The sequence below is a fragment of the Mesocricetus auratus genome, unplaced genomic scaffold (assembly GCF_017639785.1).
Source record: "Mesocricetus auratus isolate SY011 unplaced genomic scaffold, BCM_Maur_2.0 Super-Scaffold_100691, whole genome shotgun sequence".
NCBI classification, from domain to species: domain Eukaryota; kingdom Metazoa; phylum Chordata; class Mammalia; order Rodentia; family Cricetidae; genus Mesocricetus; species Mesocricetus auratus.
The window spans coordinates 50,850,186-50,874,801 of NW_024429267.1; the positions used below are offsets into that span (position 1 = coordinate 50,850,186).

General features: G+C 44.5%; 1 protein-coding gene across 2 annotated transcripts in view; it reads right to left on the reverse strand.

Moving 5' to 3' along the window:
* Positions 1–19,825, reverse strand: part of LOC101834192 (programmed cell death 6 interacting protein) — a 46,368-nt gene extending 26,543 nt beyond the window's left edge. For both annotated transcript variants that reach the window (XM_005075006.4, XM_005075005.4), the window contains exons 1-3: positions 19,475–19,825; positions 4,435–4,489; positions 2,743–2,812 (exon numbers count right to left, since the gene is read on the reverse strand). In XM_005075006.4, coding sequence (XP_005075063.1) covers positions 2,743–2,812; positions 4,435–4,489; positions 19,475–19,683 — 334 coding nt within the window. In that variant the 5' untranslated portion in view covers positions 19,684–19,825. The remainder of the gene's footprint in view (positions 1–2,742; positions 2,813–4,434; positions 4,490–19,474) is intronic.
* Between the last annotated feature and the right edge of the window lie 4,791 nt (positions 19,826–24,616).

Below are 24,616 nucleotides of genomic sequence, written 5' to 3' on the forward strand. Positions count from 1 at the left end.
TTACCAAGTGTCTCTAGGAGCTCAAACCAAAGGGCCCTACAGTTGAATGATGCAGACTGCTGAATTCAGTATTCCATGGGCACAAATTAACATGTTACCACATACATGTCAGAGTGATGATCTACTCTTCTAAAACAACACCAGAGTCTAGCAAGTGTGCAGTAAGACACTGTTGATGGACATTCAATTTCTAATGTTTGCTACTAGAAACAACCCTAAGTTTACTACATAGCCTGGCCAACACAGGCTAGCCAGGGCTACCTAGTGAGACCTTGTCCCTCCTGTATTTAGCTACGCTCTACTCTTTTAGCTTCCCACTTGTGGATCTGGGCCTCTCCCTCCACCCTCTCACTCATGCGTTCCCTGTCTCCTGCCATTGGCTCCTGACTCTGAGCTGCCAATCAGTCAAGTCACAACAGTACTAAAAATCCTTTTCTCCACCTCTCCATAGTGCTGCCTTGGCCCTCAAACCTTCCTGTAAATTCCCCAACACAAGAAAGCTACACTCACAGCTTACAGTTCCTTACACACACCCTCCAACCACCCTGCCTCAACCTCACAATCTGGCTTCTTCCAGATGTTCCCCTACCAAACTGCACTTGATTGTCAGCGCCTCAGCCTGCACCAGCCCTCGTCAGCTGCAGATGGGTTACTCAGGTGACCTACCCCACATTTCCTTCTGTGGCACCCGGCACACGCTACTGCATATTCACCTTTAACACGTCCCCCAACTGTCAGGGCCACCAGGCAGCATCACCTTGAGAACACTGCAAAATTCACTTCCACAGTGAATGTTTTTTTCTGGTCCTCTACAGTCCAAATGCTTTTTCTCAACTTCACCCTAGCTCTGGCTTTTATCTGCTTTTGCCTATAATCTGTCAAAAGGGAATGAATTTTTATCAATGAGTAACTTTACCAAATCTAGAACTCTCTCTTCTCTTCTAAGCTTCAAATCTACTATTTTCCAAATGTCAGAGAAATGCTTACACGGAGATAAGCGAAAAGCCAAATTCAACCTATGAAAACTAAATATGCAACAGGTCAAATTGCAGACCCTCGGCTCCTTCTCAGCTCTCAAATGGTCTGTTTCTCTAGTCCTGTAGGCAGGCTCTCTGAATTCCTATCTCAGCACCTTTAAATCCTAGCTATGGACCCTTCACATGTCACTTAACCTTTCCAAGCCAATACACCCAACTAGCAATCCAAGTGTCTTCTCTTACTGGGTTCCTGGGGAATTCAGTAACATAATACATATGAAGCCCTGGGTGAGTAACAGTAATGACTGGCTATTGTAAGTGGGAAAGTACAAATTCAAGAGCACATTTGTACCTCTTCACAATCTATGTTCCATTACAATCACCTTCCAAAATCCAATTCAACCTATGGTTTCAAGCCATGACAATAATTATTACATTGATCACATCTTATATAGAACATATATTACAAATATTTTATAATATTCCTATTTTCTCACCTATACTTAAGGTATACACATATATTTACTTAAGTATATCTATGTACATATTATATATACATATATATGTGTGTGTGTCTGTGTATGTATACTAACTGACATACTTTACAAGATTTTAATATATCCTGCATCTTTTTGCTTGTTTTTTTGTTTCTGAGACAACGTTTCTCTGTGTATCCCTGGCTGTCCTGGAACTCCCTATGTAAACCAGGCTAGTCTTGAACTCAGAGATTTGGGATTAAAGGTGTGGTGTGCGCCACCAACGCCTGGCTGCTGTATCTTACATAATATATATATCTACTATATAAAACATTCATACATCATATAACATGTTTATAAAAATATGGACATCAAAAAATGTATGTATACAAATATACTATAGTTTATATATAACAACAACATAATTATTATTCATTGCAGTTGATACTTAATGAACACTGTTTAAAGACTTTTAAATGTTTTTCACTCTTTTAACCTACACAGTAACTCCATGAAGTAAATATTTCCATTTTTCAGATGAGGAAATTAAGGCATGTACTGTCTGATCAAAGTGCCTTCACCTTCTGACCTTGGTTTTGATGTTTATACAAACTCATCCCTCAAGACCTAACTTGCTGCTTACTTTCTACAAGCAGATTCACCTCTTGCTCATCTACACTCCCATGAGATTTTACAGCCAGCCTCAATGATTTCCACATGTCCTAAGAAATGAGCAGTAAGCATGTGTTGTTGAGCATGTAGTTACAGTAAGATGGGTACAATATCACCAGACAACAATCATATGTGGCCGCCATCACACAAGTATCTCTCATGGACCAGAGCATCATCCCATGGCACATTCTACACAGATGCATACATAGTACATTTCAGTGAATTAACTGTCTTCACAGCAAAACTGAACAAAACTCCCTTATGCATCTTTGTAACTAGAACAGTGCCTGGCAAGGCATGGGCTCTGCAAATATTTTGAAATTACACTGGATTAGAAATTGAAGTTTGGGCTGGAAAGATGGCTCAGAGGTTAAGAGCACTGCATATTCTTCCAGAGGTCCTGAGTTCAATTCCCAGCAACCACATGGTGGCTCACAACCATCTATAATGAGGTCTGATGCCCTCTCCTGGGGTACAAGCATGTACACAGATAAAAAAACTGTATGCATAATAAATAAACAATTAAAAAAAGAAATTGAAGTTTAAAAATGAGAGCAACTTTAAAATCCAAAAGCAGCAAAAATGCAAGCCTATAATTTTTATTAAAAATTACATACCCAATTTTACAGATCCTCCAAAAAGGGAACCTTTATCAAAAGCATCCTTCCACGTAAATGTCAAGCAGATCTAGAATGAATGAGAGGAATAAAAGAAAAATTAGCTGGGCCTGGTGGTACAGGCCTGTAATCCCAACTACTCAGGAGGCTGAGACAAAAGGATCACAAGTTCAAGGCCTGCTTGGACTGCAGAGTAAGCTGAAGGCAAGCCTCAACTTGTGAGGCCCTGTCTCAAAATAAAATGCAGAAAGAGGGCTGCGAGCACAATATGGTGGCAGAGAGTCATGAGGGAGGGGGCGACACATGACACGACACGACACATGGATCTACATCTCTCCCTAGTTCTTTCTGTTGGGTTTTGGGTTTTCTAGACGAGGTTTCTCTGTGTAGCCCTGGCTTCCCTGGAACTCACTCTATAAACCCGGCTGGCCTTGAACTCACAGAAATTTGTCTGCCTCTCTGCTTCTTGTCCTGGGATTAAAGGCATGTGCTACCACCACCAGACAACTTTGCATTTCTTAAAATACTTTATTAAGATGACTATGTTTGGGGGAAGGGAATTTGGCTCTATGGTTAAAAGCACTGGCTGCCCTTCCAGAGGACCAGGGTTCAATTCCCAGCACCCACTACTGTCTGTAACTCCAGTTCCTGGAGACTGGATGTCCTCGTGCAGACAAAAATGCAGGCAAAACATCAGTGCACATAAAATAAAAATAAATAATTTTTTTTAAAAAAATGACTACGTTTGGTCTGGTGTGACACACTTCCTAGTGGCGCACACCTTTAATCCCAGCACTCAGGAGGCAGAGGCAGGACAACCAGGGCTACACACAAAAAAACACTGTCTCAGGGGAAAAAATGTATAAAGCGCATTTAAAAGTAATTTTATTTTCATATGGAGGGGATAGAAGGAGGACCCACAGAGTCCAGGAAAGTGTACTGGACCCCCAAATGTGGAGTTATAGATGGTTGGGAACCTATGCAAGAGTAGGTACATATTCTTAATGGTCAACCATCTCTTCAGGCCCACAAAGTACTAGTTTTCTACCACTTTAAGATCTAGAAGTACCACATATTGTAAAGACTTCGATTCTGTCCATAAGAAACTATGAGCATTTTCAACAACTTATCTTTAAGACAAAGAAAGGCTGACATTCTTGTATCTTAAAAATACAAGTGTATTTTGTACCATAATTTTGGAAACACTAAACGGAATAGTTCTCGAATTAATAATTTCCTTCTCAATTTTGTAAACATTGCTAAGCATGACGGCACATGTCTTTAATTCCAGCACTCCGGAAGCAGAAGCAGGTGGATCTCTTTGAGTTTATATAGTAAGTTCCAGGAGAGCCAGGGCTATGTAAACAGACTCTGTCTCAACCCTCCACCCCCTCAAAAAAATAAAGCCCAGGGGGAAAACAGCAGATTATTTACATCTATAAGCAAATCTCATTAGTATAAAATACAAATTTACACTCTGGACTGAGGAAGACATGAAGAGAATATAGGAGAATCTTCAGAACAAAAATGCACATTAGACAGACCTCTGAAGTCCTAATTTACGTAAAACTCTACAGAAGCCTAAACACAGTAAAGATACATCATTGACTTTAATGAACCAGGACCCAAAAGTGGGGAGAAATGTGTCACCTGCCATCACCACACAACTTTGTAATAAAATTAACAGCTTACCTGATTTTCAGAAAATGGGAACTTGGGTTCAATGGAACAAATTTGATCATAATATCTAAAAAAAAAAAAAAAAAGAAAGAAAGAGAGAGAGAGAAACAGAGAAAGAGTATTAGTAGAGTGAACTGCTAATAAGCCCAAGTGATTTACATATATGGGGCTGGAGAGAAGGCTCAGCAGTAAGTGCCCTCACTGCCTGCTCTTCCAGAGGACCTGAGTTCAGCCCAGAACCACACACATGGTGGCTCACAACCACTCTAGTCCAGGAGATTTCTGGACTCTGACATCCTCTTCTGACCTCTGTGGGCACCAGGAATGCTTGCATATGCCGCACATACATGCAGGCAGCACACCCATACACATAACATTAAAATAACAATCTTTTTAAACTACATCAAAACTGTCTGTGGTGGTCTGAATGGGAATGGCCCCGCTGGCTCACAGATTTGAATGTTTTGTCATTAAGGGCTGGCACTACTTGACAGAGATTAGGAGTGTGACCTCACTGGAGTAGGAGTGACCTTGCTGGAGGAAATGTGTCTCTGGGGGTGGGCTTTGGGGTGTCTCTCTTGCTGCTGCCTGTGGATCTGAGGTAGAACTCTCAGTCAGCCACCCCATCAGCACTAGGTTGCATGCTCGCTGCTATACTTCCCACATGCTGATAAAGGACGAAATCTCTGGACTGTAAGCCATTCCCAGCTACATGTTTTCTTTTGTAAGAGCTGCCATGGTCACAGTGTCTCTTCACAGCAACGCAATACTAAGACACTATTTGTCACCAACTACAGTGGCCCACAAAACCAATTTAACCATTTGTTTTACGGGTTACTGAACACAGTCCTTTAACAATTAAACCACACTAAATTGGGCACAATGAAGAGCTACACTAAGATGAAAAAGGATACTCATCACCACAGACAAATATTCATCTAGTATTATTGGGTAAAAGTAAATAAACACCTATTTGAACACTTTGGGTTTTTTTTTCCAGTTTTTCAAGACAGGGTTTCTCTGTGTAGCCCTGGCTGTCCTAGAATGCACTATATAGACTGGGCTGGCCTCAAACTCACAGAGATCCCCCTCTCTGCCTCTCTGCCTCTGCTTCTTGAGTGCTGGGATTAAAGGCGTGTGCCACCACCATCCGACAACTCTGTATTTCTTAAAATACTTTATTAGATGACTGTGTTTGGTCTGGTGTGACAGCTCACACCTTTAATCCTGGTACTGAGGAGACAGAGTCAGGCAAAGGCAGAGGCTAGCCTTGTCTACATAATAAGTTGCACAACAACCATGCTTACACAGTAAGAGCCTGTCTCAAGTTTTAAAAAAAGTCACTATGTCTATGTCCATTGGGCAAGTTTACATACCCAGTCAACTGATCAACAACAAATCTACCGGCTTTCAGACATTTTAGGTAAGTCCATTACTGACACACACAGCTCCCAAAAGCTCACAAAGTATGTTCATTGAAGGCACGCCAATTCAAAAACCTTCTCTCTTGTTTTCTGTAGTCTATGTTTCCACACAGTAGCCAACATCTCACATAAGGAAGCAAACTGACCTACGCCCAAGTCACTGCTCAGGGTGAGCCCTTAGGCAACACTCGGAGGATGGAGAAAGGGCCAAAGTTATGCTTTCTGACTGGCCTCCTACCCTCTCACTTTTCCTTTCTGACTGGCCTCCTACCCTCTCACTTTTCCTTTCTGACTGGCCTCCTACCCTTTCACTTTTCCTTTCTGACTGGCCTCCTACCCTCTCACTTTTCCTTTCTGACTGGCCTCCTACCCTCTCACTTTTCCTTTCTGACTGGCCTCCTACCCTCTCACTTTTCCTTTCTGACTGGCCTCCTACCCTCTCACTTTTCCTTTCTGACTGGCCTCCTACCCTCTCACTTTTCCTTTCTGACTGGCCTCCTACCCTCTCACTTTTCCTTTCTGACTGGCCTCCTACCCTCTCACTTTTCCTTTCTGACTGGCCTCCTACCCTCTCACTTTTCCTTTCTGACTGGCCTCCTACCCTCTCACTTTTCCTTTCTGACTGGCCTCCTACCCTCTCACTTTTCCTTTCTGACTGGCCTCCTACCCTCTCACTTTTCCTGTCTACACACCCCAATGTGTAGACAATGATTACTTCCGAGGCAAGGTTTCAAGAGGGCAGGCAAGAGAGACAGAAAACAACATGACTGACTGGCATGGCAATAAGTCGGCTGCAAACTGAAGGAACTGAGCCATTATGCAAACACATACAGAAGCTAATGGGAGCCAGTTGTCTCCCTGTCAGAGGTAAGAATCCTAAATAGTGGAAGGGGCGGGGCTGGAACAAACCAATTCTGAACTGGACTGGAAGCATCAACGTGAACTCATGTTTTTAACACCATAGAGATAAACAAGAACAACTACAAATGTATATTATACATCTAAATACATATGCTGGGAGGGTCTGGGAGCAAAGGCACCTCACAAGAACAAGAAGCACGCTTGGTACCCAGATAAAATGTCCTGAACTAACAGGAGCCAGCAGTGCTCCTTAAGAAAAATGGACGAAGTTGGGAAAACAAGCCTCAAGCCAGAAAGTGACGAAGGCATGAAAAACAAAAAGACAAACCAGAAGGAACTAGTCTTATGGAGCCCCTGATAGTCAAGTAGAGAAACAAAACAAGGAGCTGGGGAGGTGGCTCGGTCGCTAAAGTGCTTACGACGCAAACACCTGGAGAGTTCCACCCCACGTGTAACCTCAGCATGGGGACCCTGAAGCTCTCTGCCCAGCCTAGCATACTCTACAAGCTTTAGGCCAATGAGAGACTGTCCCAAAACACAAAGCTGAGATCCAGGGAGATGGCTTAGCCATTGAGAGTGTTGACTGCTCTTCCAGGGGACGTGGATTTAATTCAGCACCACATGGGAGCTCACAAACAGCTTCAACTCCAGTTCCAGGGCAGCCAGTACCTTCTTCTGGTCTCCATGGGCACAAGGCATGAATGTGGTAGGCAAAACACTCATGTGCATAAAATAAAAAAGAAATAAATGCTAAAGAAAAGAAGAATGAATAAGGAAGGTGGAACCAGAAGAATGGCACCCAAGATAGACCTCTGGCCTCCACATGAATGTGCATACATGCACACAGACCCATGCACATACACATGCACCCACACACCAAATGAATCACACTAACAAAGCACAGTCCCACTGAAGAAAATAACAGTATTCTGAGGTAAATAGCCAGGTGACCAGAAACAGCTCTATCCACTGTGCAATGCCAACTAGTGCATCTTTTCCCACAGTAAATACCTGGTTGTGGTAATAATCATCATGGATACTAAAAATAATCAAAGCTTTGTACGCACCAACTCCCGGACTCAATCCCTGGCATTATATAAGGTACAGGCAGTGGTGCACAGCTGAAATCTTAGCACTGGGGAGGCAGAGGCAGGAGGATCAGAGAGTCAGAGGTCATAATAAAACAACAGTAATAAAGTTTGATGCAGTATCTCTATAAGCACTTATTAATGAATGAGTACAACATACTAACTGTATGGTCAGGGAACCTGGCAAACAACAGTAATAAAGTTTGATGCAGTATCTCTATAAGCACTTATTAATGAATGAGTACAACATACTAACTGTATGGTCAGGGAACCTGGCAAACAGTATCTTCACCAAGTAACAGGAACCCAAGCTGTCGCATGGCATCACATGCCGAATGTGCCCTGAAAGCAGCATTGGTTCACCTGCGCACAAATGTCTAAGCCACATGGAAATCTGACACAAAATCTGGGGGGGGGGGGGCAGAAATGGTGGCACATACCTTAAATCACAGCACTCAGGATTTCTGTGAGTTCAAGACAAGTTTGGTCTATATAGTGAGTTCCAGGACAGCCAGGGTTACAAAGAAAGACCATGACCCCAAATGAGGGGGGGAAGAGGAGGAAAAAGAGTGGAGGGAGAGGGAGGGAGAAAAAGAGAGAAAGAGAGAGACAGAGAGACGGGGGAGGGGGGGACAAGGGCACCTTATCAAGGAACATTCTGCTGCAAAGTATCTGAGTTCTTCAAAAATGCCAAGGTCATGGCCAGGATGTAATTCACTGACCTAGCATTTTCTAAAAGACTTATTTACTCATGTATTTTATGTATATCAGTGCTATCTTCATGCACACCAGAAGAAGGAATCTCATCCCATTACAGATGGTTATGGTTGCTAGGAATTGAACTCAGGATGTCTGGGAGAGCAATCAAGTGTTCTTAACCACTGAGCCACTCTGGCTCCTAGCCTAGCATTTGATTCCTAGTAACCATAAAAGGAAAAGGAAGGAGCCGGGCGTTGGCGGTGCACGCCTTTAATCCCAGCACTTGGGAGGCAGAGGCAGGCGGATCTCTGTGAGTTCGAGGCCAGCCTGGTCTACAAGAGCTAGTTCCAGGGCAGCCTCCAAAGTTAACAGAGAAACCCTGTCTCGAAAAACCAAAAAAAAAAAAAAAAAAGGAAAAGAAAGCCAGGGTTCAAAAGACAAAAGGAGAACTGTTCAGACTGAAGGACATTACAGAGGCATTAGTAACTGAGGAAGCCAGACCCAGGACCTGTCATTGTCACTATTGGAGTGTCAGCAAAAACTTAAGCTGGACAGACTAAATGATGTCAGACAGCTTCCTGGTCATGAAAGACGTGGATGGGTTATATAAGAAAGTGCCCTTATCCCCAGGAACAAAATTTTAAGTATTAAAACCTTTTGACAGACTACTCTTGTGGTAGTGAAAGAGATGTCCCCCATGGTCTGAGGCATTTAAACACTTGGTCCCCAGTTGATGGTGCTGATTGGAGGTTTAGGAGGTGTGACTTTGCTGGAGGAAGTGTCTGTCACTGGAGTGCTCTCTCTCTGCTTGTGGTTCACAATGTGACCCCTCATCTTGCTGCTCCAGCTGCCTCACCTGATGCGTCCCTCTAGGCCAGTGGTTCTCAACCTTCCTAACACTGCAGCCCTTTAACACAGTTCCTCACGTTGTGGTGACCCTCAACCATAAGATTATTTTTGTTGCTACTTCATAACTGTAATTTTGCTACTGTTATGAACTGTAATGTAAATTATTTTTGGAGACAGAGGTTTGCCAAAGGGTCGTAACCCACAAGTTGAGAACCATTGCTCTAGAACCATAGTTCAAATAAATCCCTTCTTCTAAGTTGCCTGGTCATGGTGCTTTACCATAACAATGAAAAGTAACACCCATTATCACTTCAATTTTTCATGATGTTGAACATTATCTGCCATCCCTCCTCTCAGGCCCAGCATCAGGACAGTCACTAAACTGCATTCTCTGTGGCTCAGGGCCCTCACCCCTTTTTTCTCCTCTACACCTAAAAAACCCTTCCCTAATGATTACCCCCTTCTTGGTTGGGCTGGCATATCTTCATGCATTCATTTATACTCATTCAATAAGTCCATCTTAAGAGTTAAATATGCCCAAGGGTATTTCTAGGCTCTTGGAATTCAGCAGTAAACAAGCACTTCAAGGTTTGTAACTTTGTTGATACTTCTAAGGGGGAAGATGCTGTTTTAGTTCTTCTCAGTGGCTTCCTGCTTCAAACTACTAGCACTAGGCCCCACCTAGGCTGGGGGTGGGGGTGTATTCCGTTCTCCCCAACAATGGCTCTGTAGCTACTGGCAAAGGTAGTTCTAACTAAATCGCTATCGTTATACTAAAATTCAAGATTCAAAGGCTAGGGTGAAACCCTGCAAGCTCAGAGAGTTAGAATAGCAACTAGCTAACTTTCTTTTTGCTGGCAACCCAGGAAGCCACTACCTTCCACACCATACCGCCCAACTGAAAACGAAAACAAAAACAAACAAAAAAACACACACACACTAAGCTCCTCCCTGCTACTTCCTGTCAACCAGTTGTTAACCCTGCTTCTCAGAGCCCAGGTTAATTGTATTTAATTAACATAAATGCAACACATCTTTACAGTTAGCAAACACCACACAAACAAGTGTAACACATCTTTACTGAAACAAATGTAAACACACAGACACACAGTTAAATATTCCGCATCAGAAACAAATGTTACACATCTTTGCCCAGTTAAAACAATATCCCACGACAGGAAGACAAGCTTTTGAACATATGCCAGAGTGATAAAGTAACTGTTACGAGAAAGACGGTAAGAAAATAAGTTATGCACAGTGTGAAGGAAGACAACTTTTTCTACAGCATGAATTGAGAAAGTCTGCAGAAGTGAGCCAAGACGGTATCTGAGGGGAAAGTAGCTGCCAAGAGGCTGGCACTAGAATGTGCCAGCACTGCACCTGGAATGGCAAAGAGGCTAATACAATACAACCATTAGCCAGCACAGAGGTAAACCGCAGGAGATGAAGTCAGGGACAGCTAGGAGGCCTTGAGTGTGAATGGAAGACCTTCAGTTTTCTTACACAGAATGAAAAGGTGAACGGTCTGACAAAAGAGCAGCATGATTTAGGCCACTGTGGCCACTATGTAAAAACTGACTGCAGGTGTACAAACAATAGAAGAAGAAAATGAGACAGGGAGCTACTGAGCTACTGCGGGAATCGACCATGGACCAGTGCGACCTGAGAGGGCCAAGCAAATATCACCACAGGCCCCTCATAACTCAGTTAAGAACTAGGCCTCAGTTCTGCAAGTACCAGCCTTGAGTCAAACCCCTCCCCACCCCCACAGGTGATAACCAAATAAGGACTTGTCCAGACTGCCCAAGAATGGAAAAACTATAGTCTTAGACGACCCCTACTAGCCCTAAGCAATTAGAAATGTACTAATATGATTGACACTTGTGTAAGCCAATCCTAAGTAGAATGGTAACACTGCTTTTAAAATTCCTGTAGCTGTTCTTAAAAAGAGCTCACACATCTCTCTCAAGGTTGTTGCCATTCTGTATAGGTGTTCAACCCCCCCCATTCATATGGTATAATAAATGCTCTTGCTGACTGCATCACGACTGGTGGTCTTTTGGGGACTTCTCTTAGACCCATAGTGATGGAGGTCATCCATCCAAGCCCTTTTCAAAACTGGCTCTACCCACTTACAATCCCCTAAGCCCCTCAACATCTTCTTTGCAGATGTCACAGACTGAAATACGTCAACCTGGGGTTATTCTTAATGTCTTTCCTCTCAAGGAATTCTAAAGTCCAAGAGAACAGGATATGTTTGCTAGCTTCGTTGCCAGCCCCAAGCAAATGAATTAGTAAAATAAAGCTTTCAAAATAGCAACCTATTTTCCTATCTCTGAAAAGCAAAATGCAGGAACTAGACAGAAGGAGGCTGCAACAAGGCCTGGAGTCTGAAGATGTGCCTCACTCAGACCAGGAATTAGAAGACTTCTTCAGAAAAGAGATGTTCCAGACTGCCAGTGAAAGGGAAAAACAAAGACCGTGTGTAAGTACTTCCATAGCAAGAAAGAAACTTCTGCCCCTGCCCCAAGCCTATAGTAACAAGAGCTCTCCAACTCCCATTATTGGAGACCTTCTCTGGAAAAGTGCCAGCCTGCAGGAGACGAGGCAGAGGGAAAGAGGAAATAGCCAGCATGGTCAGCACCCAAGACTGTCTCTCCAGGCAGTGGCACTGTGGAGAGAAGCCTGCATTAGGAAACGTTAATCTCATCCATGAGTTAAACCACTGGTGAATTCTACAGCCTAACGTGGGCTATGGGAAGTAGCGTTCAGCTGGATGAGGGAAGAGGGCGAGTGGAGGAGGCATGCCTCTGAGGGGAACATCTCCTCAAACTTCCCGGCCACACGAGGTGAGCACCCTCTGCTGTCACACACTCTGGCTGTGTGACAGGCACCAAGCAACTGAACCAGCAGCCACAGACTGGAGACCTCTGAAATCACCAGCAACAACAAGCCTTCCTCCCGCTGGTATTCTCGGGTATTTTGTCACAGCAATAAACCACACCCAAATCTCAGTGCATTCTCCTCTCCTCTTCCAGACTAGGGGTCCACTGCCGGGAGACAAGCATGGCTGGGCAGAGGAGCCAATGTGTGGGTGGCAGCACAGTGAGACGAGGTAGCTGTGGCCAACAGGGAAGGCACTGGAAGCAAAGGCAGAATGAGGCACAGAACACCACTAGGCCACCAAGGCTCACAGTGCTAACCCACCCAAGAGGTGGCCCATCCCATGAGTTCTTCTCCTGATCCCTGCTGAAAAGCAAGCAAGCAAGGAGACAGGGCGTGAAGTTACTTGTTTCATTGGTAAAAAAGAATGGCTGCATTGGATACACTGAAACCTTTACACCAAGCCTCTTCCTCCACCAACATGAGGTCAAATGGCAAAACCTGAGTTGTATAGGGAGAAGAAGCTATATATATTCTACATTTACATGATCACAAACTATGAGATGGCTGCCTTAGAATATGTTATGGGAAGTGACAGGGAAATTTATGGGAGGGCAGTCAGTGGAAATCAGAAATATCTGATCAGCATGAAGCAAACTCCAACAAAACAAGACCAGCTATGTCTTTACAAGAGGGAGTCCACAAGGCTAACTAGCTACCACAGGCAAAATGCTGCTCCCAAAGAGCCAATGCAAGAGGAATGTACTTCCACAGATGGAACAGACACCACCACTAACTACCCTCTGGCACCACCTCTGTCTCAGGTACCAAAGATGATAGATTTCAGGAAGGAAGTCTAACAAAATGGCAGAGTACGCCACACCCCTCTCTTCATCATTCACAGAGACTTGGCTATATGAAGACTCTAACCTAAGATACAATCTAACAATGTAAAGAGACCTGAGCAAGCTTAACACAGGTTGAGCTATGACTAAAAGATGGCCCCCAAAGCACATCCAGCATAGGAAACAATGCAGCAAAGAACAAGGATCCCTAAGATTTTAGTTTAGAAATAAACACCTCTTCAGGAGTGGCCAGAAAGCACATCAGGGCAAGGTGCTGGTCACTAAGCCTGACCACACAGCCAACTCCTATGGATTGTCCTCTGACCCCATACACATGCCAAGGCATGCAAGCCAAGACACACACAAACAGGAAGGGGGGATTCTTATAAATCGGTGCTTTTTGTTTTGTTTTGTTTTGTTTTTTGAGACAGTTCCTCTGTGTAACAGTCCAGGTTGTCCTGAAACTAGCTCTGTAGACCAGGTTGGTCTGGAACTCAGAGATCTGCCTACTTCTGCCTCCCAAGTGCTGGGATTAAAGGCATGCGCCACCCCTACCCGACAAATAGGTGCATTTTTAATCATTTCTTTAAAATTTTAAATTCTAAGCATATTTTAAAATGTCACAGGGAAGCCAGTCAGTGTTGGCACACACCTTTAATTCCAGCACTTGGGAGGCAGTAGCAGGTGAGTATCTGAGTTTGAGGCCAGCCTGGTCTACAGAGTGAGTTCCATGACAGCCAGGACTACACAGGGAAACCCTGTCTCAAAACAATAAAAACAAAATAAAGATGACACAGTGACTAGAACTAAGACTTTGCAAGCAGACAACCCAAGGATGCATTCAATGTCTAACGCACCTAAAGCCCTGCAAACTACAGAGCTCTCTCAATCTAATGACTTCTGCACTAAAAAGCAATACTCCCCTGAGAGCAGTGGTTCTCAACCTTCCTAAAGCTTCGACCCTTTTACCACAGTTCCTCATGTTGTACTGACCCCAACCATAAAATTATTCCGTTGCCACTTTATAACTGTAATTCGGCTACTGTTATGAATCATAATGTAACAGCTGATAGGCAGGATATTTGATATGTGACCCCAAAGGGGTCAAGACTCACAGGTTGAGAACCAGTGCCTTAGAGGAACAAATGATACAATAAGCATAAAGTGCTTGAGACGGTGGCTGGGTACACAACCCACACATGATAATGTAGCAAAGCAATATAGGACTGCACCCTAGTGCTTTTAGTTGTTCCCTACTGTTTTGCAAAACTCAGGCACTTTAAAGCAAATTCCTTTTAAAACTCTGATGGGAGAAATTTAAAATCTGCCTCAATAGAGCACACACTTAACATAGGCAAAGACCTAACTGGGTTTTTATTCTACACATTACTAAGAACAGAAATTCCATATGGAAAAAAACTAGCCATTAATATATTTCTTTGAGAATATCAAAGATACAGGGCAAATTCTAATCTTAAAAGTGTTTTGGTGGACACACGGGGGAGAACCTAGGTCCTGCCCCGGATGATATGACAGACTTTGGAGATCCCCCATGGAGGGCCTCACCCTCCCTGGGGAGCAGAGTAGGGATTGGGTGGGGAGTTGATGGGCTGGTAGGGGGTGGGCGGTGGGGGGAGGAGGGGAGGGGAGGGAGCTGGGATTGACATGTGAAGCAAGCTTGTTTCTAATTTAAATTTTTTAAGTGTTTTGGAGGGGCTGGAGAGATAGCTAACCCTCTCTCTCACAGCAGCAATATCACTAGTGTAATATTATCACAATTACCTCTCTATTCCTAAACCAATAATCCAAATGTAAGCAATAGTTATAAAGTAAAATGGAATCACAGCATTTTCTTTCTTAATAATTGAAACATGACCAGGTGGTGATGGCGCACACCTTTGATCCCAGCTCTCGGGAGGCAGAGGCAGGCAGATCTCTGTGAGTTCGAGACCAGGCTGGTCTACAAAGTGAGTTCCAGGACAGGCTCCAAAGCTACAGAGAAACCCTGTCTCAAAAAATTAAAATATAAATGTTTGGAAAACAGTTCGGATACTTAAGACATTACAAAACTAGGTCCATCAGCTTCATTTTTAAAGACTGTTTATTGTTTTTAGTTAAGTGTTTGCCTGTGTGATTGTGTGTGCATGCTCACGTGCTCACTGAAGAGGCCAGAAACCCTGAATCCCCTGGAGCTGGAGCTACAAGCAATTGTGAGCAGCCCTACATGGTGCTGGGAACCACAGATCCAGTCCTCTGCAAGAACAGTGAGTGCTCTTGTTCAGTAGGCCATCCACCAGGCCCCATCAACTTCATTTTTTTATAAAATCTGTCTAAAATGACTCAATTTAAAAAAACAAAACTGAAGCCAGGTGGTGGTGGTACACGCCTTTAGTCCCAGCACTCAAGAGGCAGAGGTAGGTTGTTCTCTGTTGAGTCCAAGACCAGCCTGGTCTACAGAGCAAGTTCCAGGACAGCAAGAACCACACAGAGGGATGTCATCTTGAAAAGTCAAAAACAAAAATAAACAAATAAAGAAATAAAGAAAAGACCCTAACACTACAAACTACTAATACTACACAAAAGATGTTTATTAAGACTATCATCTGCCAAGTATGGTGTCGCTCACCTTTAATCCCAGCATTCAAGAGGCAGAAGCAGGTGGATCTCTGTGAGTTCAAGGCCAGCCTGCTCTACATCAAGTTGCAGGACAGTCAGGGCTATGCAGAGAAACCCTGGCCAGGGGCGGGGGCGCGAGGGACGACGATGACGGACGACTGTCATACACCCAAGGCAGAAGGATGCAGTCAATGCAAACTAAGAGAAGGGGTGCACACAGCAAGACAGTGGCTTTGTTTGTAAAAGGAGGCAGGAACGCACTTTGGTGCTACAGCGCTGGCCTGGAAATAAGAGCCCTGACGGATCTGCACACCCAGTGGGAAGAAAGGGAGAGGAGGAGGGGAGGGAGAGGAGGAGGGGAGGGAGAGGAGGAGGGAAGGGAGAGGAGGAGGGGAGGGAGAGGAGGAGGGGAGGAAGAGGAGGAGGGAAGGGAGAGGAGGAGGGGAGGAAGAGGAGGGGAGGAAGAGGAGGAGGGAAGGGAGAGGAGGAGGGGAGGAAGAGGAGGAGGGGAGGGAGGGTTTAAACAGTGAGCAAGTCTCATCAGGGGGAAACAACATATACTGCATGCTTAACATTCAAAATGTACAAAAATGGAACTACAGATTATAAGACTAGAACATTCTGAGAGAACTTATGTGAGGTAAAAGGTAGCATAAATACAATTAAAAAGGAAGATGCAAAATTGACTGGGCATTGGAAAAATAAATAAAATATTCAGAAAAGCATTTTGCAAATCAGTGAAGGAAAATGGACACTAGAAAAAGGTACTGAGTAGCCAGCACACATGCAATCAGGCTTCACTCAGCACACTAACAGATACTACCTGACATCCCCAGTTCGAGTGCCAACAACAAGTCAGACTGTTGGCCAACAAGGACCAGCAAGGATGTGGAGGGAGAAAAACTCAGAACCTGACTATGGGGACATAAATGACCCAACCCACTTCCAAGAGCTGAGTCTCCTGCTAAAAATAAATCTGAATAAGTGCTCTTCTCTGCTGCCTCCCAAAAACTTACTAAAAGAGTCTGAGCCGGGTGGTGGGGGTGGTGGCAGCGCACGCCTTTATCCCAGCATTCGGTAGGCAGAGGCAGGTGGATCTCTGTGAGTTCAAGACCAGCCTGGTCTACAAAAGCTAGTTCCAGAACAGCCTCTAAAGCCACAGAGAAACCCTGTCTCAAAAAAAAAAAAAAAAAAAAGGGGGTCTGAACATGTCCAACAGCAGGGAACAAAGCTCTGGGATAATCCCTAGCAACACCCGCCAAGGGGTAAAGTGCTGGAAATGCACCAAGGACAAAGGGAACAGAAAGGGAAAGGGCATCCAACAAAATGTTTGAAAATGTTAAAATGGAAGAAGCAGAAAATGCAGAAGGGAGGCCAAATCTACCAGAGCAGCCAGAACAGAACTGAGTTAAGCATGGAACACCGGTAAGGCGGGAGTTCCATCCACTGAGGAGAGGTAGCTTAAGAAACAAACTCACTCACTCCCAGGCCCTCAGACCCTGAGCATGAACAATTCACGTTGGGGATACCAGGCAGCGTGAACGGGGTGGCAGCCTCCCTCAGTTTTCCCAGACCATAAGAACCCCCAGCTCTGAGTACACACAGTTAAATCATAAAATATCCTACGGAGCACTTCTTAGGTGAGATGCAGGCACACATAATAGCCAGTGATACTTATGGATGTGGGGCAGATTCCAGAAAACACCCTGGACACTCAACCTTTCTCCCTTCTGCTATCCTGCTATCTAAGAAGAGTGGTTGTGGGCTGCGACCTCTATGACAGGAGTCACATATCAGATATCCTGCGTATCATATATTTACATTATGATTCAGACAGTACAAAATTACAGTTATGAAGTAACCACAAAAATAATGCTATGGTTGGGGGTCACCACAACATGGGGAACTGTATTAAAGGGTCACAGCAATAGGAAGGTTGAGAACCACTGATCTAGATCATGGGTACAACTGCAACCAAGGCCATGAGAGCAAGGACCAAAGTCTGGGTTTTACTGAGCAAAAAGCATGAAGTCTGAACTTGACAGGACCACTGCCCCTGAACTAATGGAACTATCTATACCAACTTTTTTTAACAGTATAAAAATCTCAATTTAATTCACTGGTAGTTGGGGAGCTATCAAATAATGCTGAACCTAAGCAAGTGTCATATAGGAAAGACTACATACAGCATGGGGGTACAGTAGTGTACAGGTGTGTACGTGCACGCTCTCACATACACACACACACTAAATAGATAAGTTTTTTGAATATTTTAAAGGCCTGGGAGCGTACCTCACTGGTGGCTAGCATGCATGAGCCCATTAATTCACTACTCAACGTCACAACTACTTCAGGGGAATATTGCTCAGTAGGCAGAGTGCTTGCCTAGCATGCATGAAGCCCTGGGTTAAAACCCCATCACCCTGAAAACATGAGGATTAGAAGTTCAAAGTCATCTTCAGCTACAATGGGAACTTGACACCAGCCAGGGATACACAAAACCCTGTTTCAAAGGGGGGGGGCACGCCTCACTGAATGCTACTGGTGTCTGAATAACTTTGAAATCTTTACATTAATTCTAAAAATCAGGGTCAAGTATTCCTTCATTGCCTTAAAAAGTGCTTATTCTATCAGACTACTGATCTTTGCAATCCAACAGTCTTAGCTCTAAACTTGACACCAAAGGCTCAGAATCTCTGAGCAACCTATCGAGTATCTCTTCCTTTGGGGAACCAACCTTTCCCCATCCCAAGTTAATCCTTCTTTCATCCATGGAGAGCAGAGAAGTTAAACCACCTGGGTAACCCAAAGGTCATTAACTTGGCGCATTCCCCGCATCATTAATGTATACAGTCCAACCAAAGCAGAGGAGCCTCCATAGACTTTCAACAAAGTTTACTCGGTCGGTGCTGGGAGCCATTATAGTACGGTAAGACCTGCCGGTGGCCATCTCTCAATGCACAAAGCTCGCCGATGAAGAAGTATCATGGTGGCAAGACTAAGAAAGGGATGTCTCCAGACACCTCTTGTCCCCAGAATGTCTTGGCTTAAGCTACCTAAATCGGGGTTTCTGCAACTCCACCCTAATACACCCGTGCCTCTTGCATGAAACAAGGAGATCGTATTACAGGAAATTGGATCATCAGGTACCACAGAAATGGTGTCATCATGAAATACCAGCGTCAAAAAGAACCAATGTATTCCACATGTGCACACACCCCCTCTCCCCCACCCCCATTCCTGTCAACAGATATTAAGGAACCCACTGAGTGGTCTATTTAAGTCTCTCGAGTTATCTTTAAACTCCTAACTTTTACAACTGTCAACCTGTCATTCGATTATCTTGAACTTAAGACTTATTTCAAGTGAAACACCATAATGAACAGCCAACATTTGGCCCAGTGATCCGATTCACCCACTTCCCTGGTGCAACTCGTTTTTAGGAAATCTAGATGGGGCCCGATACAATCATAAACAGCGACTGTTAAAAGGAGTCTTCAGTTTTAAGACTCAAAAAGTGAGAACCAGTCAAACGGCTGCGACCAGAGAGACCATTACGTGGCCGACTGCCACCCGGGTAAGGGAGGCTCCTAGGTGACAGCGGCCACCCGGAAGGGAGAGCAGGGTGGCAAGTCCTCTCACCAGGAAAGAACGCTGACCACACCTACGCCGCTGGCCTGAGTCAGAGTGGAGAGGCCAGCGCTGGGGAGGAGGGAGGGAGGGACTCCGAGGCGAGAGGGAGGGTGGGAGGCCGGGGCTGGAAGGGAGCCCCGCGGCCCGCGCCCACCTCAGCAGCGTCTCCAGCGAGCCCTCGTGCTTGTCCAGCGGGCGGCCGAGCGCCGAGCGCCGCAGCTTGCTCAGCTCCTCGGCCGCACGGCAGTACTGGGCCTGCTCCTCGCCGCCGCTCGGGTACGTCTGCTGGATGAACTTCACCAGCGGCTTGGCCAGGTCCACCTCCGACGTCTTCTTCAGCTGCACCCAGATGAACGACGACATGGTGAGCGCCCGGCCGCCGCTTCGGGCCGGAGACACGGAGGGACGGGGACCACGGCCTAGGCGCGCTCAGCACTGGCAGCGGACGAGCGGACCGACGGGCCGACGGACTGAGCCGCCAGCGCTTTCAGGCCGGCCACTTCCGGGAGCCCGTGCGCAGGCGCAGTCGGAGGGGCGCGCCGTGCGGTCACATGACGGTGTCGCCACGGCGTCGTCCTTCGCCTGGTCTTGCCACTGTGGCGCCTGCGCGAGGCGATCAGACGTTCGCCTAGTGCGATGGTTAAACTTTCAAAAAGACTTTTTTTCTTTTTTGTTTTTTTTCGAGACAGGGTTTCTCTGTGGCTTTGGAGCCTGTCCTGGAACTAGCTCTGTAGACCAGGCTGGCCTCGAACTCACAGAGATCCGCCTGCCTCTGCCTCCCGAGTGCTGGGATTAAAGGCGTCGGCTCAAAAAAGATTTTTTTGTTTCTCTTTAAATTGTGTTTTTTCTTTTTAAATATTTTAATTGTATTTTTCTTTTTAGTTACTTAAATTTAATTTTGTGTATCTGGAACTATTACACTCTGTAGTGAAATACTCTTATAATAATTTCTTCTATAGGGGCCGGCCTGCAGGCCCTGGGGGTATTGCGATGTATGACTCAAGGCCCACTGTGTGTGCAGGTCCTCGGTTCAAAGTAGCAAAGTCCCTGCTTTGTGCACTCGGCCAGGTAAGAACATACGACGGAAAATAAAGACAGATCTCTTAGAAGAACATACCATAAGCAAGAAACAGTTTCCCAGATTATGAACCTAAAACGATGCCCGCATTTTGAGAAGCTGACTGGACGTTAAAGGAGGGAAAAATGGAGAGGACTTGGGTGAGGGAGAGCCTCCCAGACCAAAAGCGTGAGTGTCCCGTATCCAGAACTTAAAAGGCAATATCGTCTATGAAACACCCCCACGAAAAACTAACTTGAATCTATCAAGCCTTCTTATCAAACACAATATTTAATTGCTAAATTATTTTTATGTGTATGAGTGTTCTGCCTGCATATATATCTGTGTGCCATGTTTGTCCGTGGTGCCCACTAAGGTCGTAGATGGCACCAGATCTACTGGAATCTGATGTGCAGCAATGTTGAGCGACTATGTGGGTGCTGGGAATTGAATCTGGGTCCTCTGGAAGAGCAGCTGCTGGTGCTCTTAACAGCTGAACCACCTCTCCAGCTCCAAAACACACAATTTATAAGAAACACATCAGGTGAAATTAAAAATTCTACAATATTCTAGAGGATAACTGGTGTGTAAACTTCGACAAGTTATCATCATGGAAAAACCAATGGTTGTATGAAAAGAAATCTAAGAGACATTATAACCTGAGCTAGATCCTATTCTGAACAGACAAGCTATAACATGCCTTTCAGGACAGTTGAAGTGTGAATGAAGACATGGAGGTCATTAAGAAAATGGCAAGTCGCCAGGTGTGGTGATGCATGCCTTTGATCTCAGCACATGGGAGGCAGAGGCAGGCAGACTGCTGTGAGTTTGGGGACAGTCTGGACTACAGAGTGAGTTCCAGGACAACCAGGGCTACACAGAGAAACCCTGTCTTGAAAATCCAAAGGGAAAAAAAAAGAGGAAAATGCCAAGTCACAAAATGGTATGTATGTAGTAGTGTCTTGGTTTTAAAAAACTAAATGTGTGTTTATGGACTATGAAAAAGGACTGTTCTATAAGGTGATGCTGATTGGTCTTATTTTTATCTTCATGTAAATTTTTGCATTATATAGTATATTTGTTCTTTAACAAAGTCACTTTTTCTACAATTTATGTAATTTTATTTTTTTACATTTACTTGTATGTGTGTGTGTGTGAGAGAGAGAGAGAGAGAGAGAGAGAGAGAGAGAGAGAGAGAGAGAGAGAGAGCACAACTTACAGGAATCCTTTTCTTCTATCATGTAGATGGTAGAGTTTGAACTCAGGTCTTCAGGCTTGGTGGCAAGCCCTTTAGCCACTGACTCACCTCCATAGTACTTTCAAAGTCTTTATTCTAACGAAACTATTCCTGGTTAAAGCAAATAAAATAGTCACCCTACCTGATGTGTAGCAAATACATCAGAAGAATACACTGAGGCAAGGTTGAAACGAGTTGAGAAATTTAGGTCAAAAAATAATAATAATGATCAAATCTGACATAAGTAAGAGTGATCAAAAGGGATCAATTTTTGAGTATGAATGAAATTTACCAGCAAACCAGACATGAAAGCAAGGAAAGGGGAGTGACCGGGGATGGCTCCTGGTTTGCCTGCCGGTGGGTCTGAGTGTTTGTTGAGATCACTTATTGATAGAAAGAAAAACCAGTGCATAACTCACTGGTAAGAGAAGGAGAACAGCCTGTGCCTACTCACACACACACACACACACACACACACACACACACACACACACACACACACTATTAGATCTTTGTGATGCTGATCTATAAAAGATTGAGTTCTATAAATTGGTTTTGCATAGGAGTCAGCATTCAGCATGCAAATTTGTGGCCGGAAGTTTCTGTGTCACCTGGTCACACAGCCGGTTAGTCTCAAATAAACACACAGAGGCTTATATTAGTTATAAACTGTTTGGCCTATGGCTCAGGCTTCTTATTAGCTAGCTCTCTCTTAATTATTGACCCATTTCTATTAATCTGTGTGTCTCCACATGGTCTTGGCTTGCAGGTGACACCCGAGTCTCTTGATTTCTCAGCAGCTACATGGCGTCACTTTGGTGAATCACCTTCTGCATTCCTCTTCCCAGCATTCTCCTAGTCTGGTAGCCCTGCCTACACTTCCTGCCTGGCTACATCCTCCCTGCTCATTGGCCAAAACAGCTTTATTCATCAGCCAATAAGATAAACATATATTCACAGCATACAGAAGGACATCCCCCATCACAAATTACTTATAAATCTGTGGGACTATAAAGGGTCATATAAAATAGGTCAAAAATTATCAGAAGGTAAAGGTTCAATTTAAGGGTTTTTTATTTAAAAATTTGTGTGTGTGATGGGAGTGTGTTGTGGAATATTATTTGAAGATGTGCTACATTTGTTTATGCTGTGGAACATTAATGATGCAAAAAATGTGTTGCGTTCCTTTATGTTTCGTCTGTTTAAGTGTGAGAAGCTGTGTTACTTTGGCCGCTCGAAACATCTTACTGATCTAGTAAAGAGCTGAATGGTCAGTAACTAGGCAGGAGAGGGATAGGTGGGGCTGCCGGGCAGAGAGAATAAACAGGGGGAGAAATCTAGTCTGAGAGGAATGAAAGAAAGGAGAAGGAGAGGAGGGCCTCCAAAAGGCACTGCCCTCAAATGCACAAACCCACACTGAGACACACACACACACACACACACACACACATAATTTAATATTAAAAAGTGAGTTTGAAGAAATGGCTCAGTGGTTGAAAGCAAAAGCACATACTGCTCTTGCAGAGGAGCCAAATGTGATTTCCCAGCACCACAGCTCCATCACCTGTAGCTCCAGCTCCGTGGAACTGAACACCCTCTTCTGGCCTCCAAGAGTAACTGCATGTGTGATCACATACCTCCACACAAACACATGCGTTTATAAATAATTCAAAATAAATCCTTGGATATGGGATGTTCTGTATGCTAAGAATATGTGTTGCTTTTATTGGTTGATGAATAAAGCTGATTTGGCCAAAGACCAGGCAGAATACAACCAGCTGGGAAATCCAAACAGGCTGCCAAGAGAAGGAAGGGGAGTCAGAGAGACACCTTGTAGCCACCAGAGAGGCAAGATGTGAGGTAACAAGCCACGAGCATAGTGACAAAATATAGGATATTAAAAATGGATTAATTTATAGGTAGAGCTAGATAGAGCCAGTAAGAAACTTGAGCCATTGGCCAAGCAATTATAATTAATATTAGGCCTCAAAATGACGATTTAATAAGCAACTGTGGGAACCAGTGGTCAGGAGAGAAACCAGTCCAGTAGAACTGGACAAGACAGAGAAAAACTTCCAGCTACAAATCCTTTTTAAAATTGCTTCCCATCAAGTGGTGGTGGCGCATGCCTTTAATCCCAGCACTCGGGAGGCAGAGGCAGGCGGATCTCTGTGAGTTTGAGACCAGCCTGGTCTACCGAGTGAGTTCCAGGACAGCCTCCAAAACAATACAGAGAAACCCTGTCTCAAAAAACAAAAACAAAAAAAAATTGTTTCCCAAAGTAAATAAAGTGCCTCAATCCGTGGTACTTGAGAGAGAGAGAGAGAGAGAGAGAGAGAGAGAGAGAGAGAGAGAGAGAGAGACAGAGACAGAGAGAGAGAGAGAGAGAGACAGAGAGACAGAGAGAGAGAGAGAGACAGAGAGAGAGAGAGACAGAGACAGAGACAGAGAGAGAGGGAAGGAGGCAGGGGGAAGGAGGGACAGAATAACCCATGAATGGAGCAGGGAGGATGCAGGCAGAGCAGAGAGTGTGTAAGAGGAAATGTGAGCCTTAGGAAAGAGCGAAAACACAGCGGATGAAAGAGGAAAGGGACTTAGCATAGGTGCGGGGCTGACGATGTAGACCAGTTGTTGCCCTGGCTTGCCTGAAGCCCTGGGTTTGGTCCCAACACTGGATAAACTGGATGTGATGGCACACACGTGCAATATACCTTCCAAGCACCAGGATTGCCAGCATGCACCATCCTGCCCAACCTTGATGACTAAGTTTTTATCTGACTGCCCCACTAGGATGTAAGCTTCATGGGAGAAAAAGTGTGTTCGCTTTGTATAGCATTATAAACACTCTTGACTGAACTGTGTACTTTGTCCCATGTAAACTGACTCATCGTAGACCAAAGTGTATTGAATGTCTCTAACCAATAAACATCATCACTTAGCAACATGGTACACTGTGAGGTATGGGTTGCTTGCGTTCTGGACTGTGTGACAGACTGACTCAG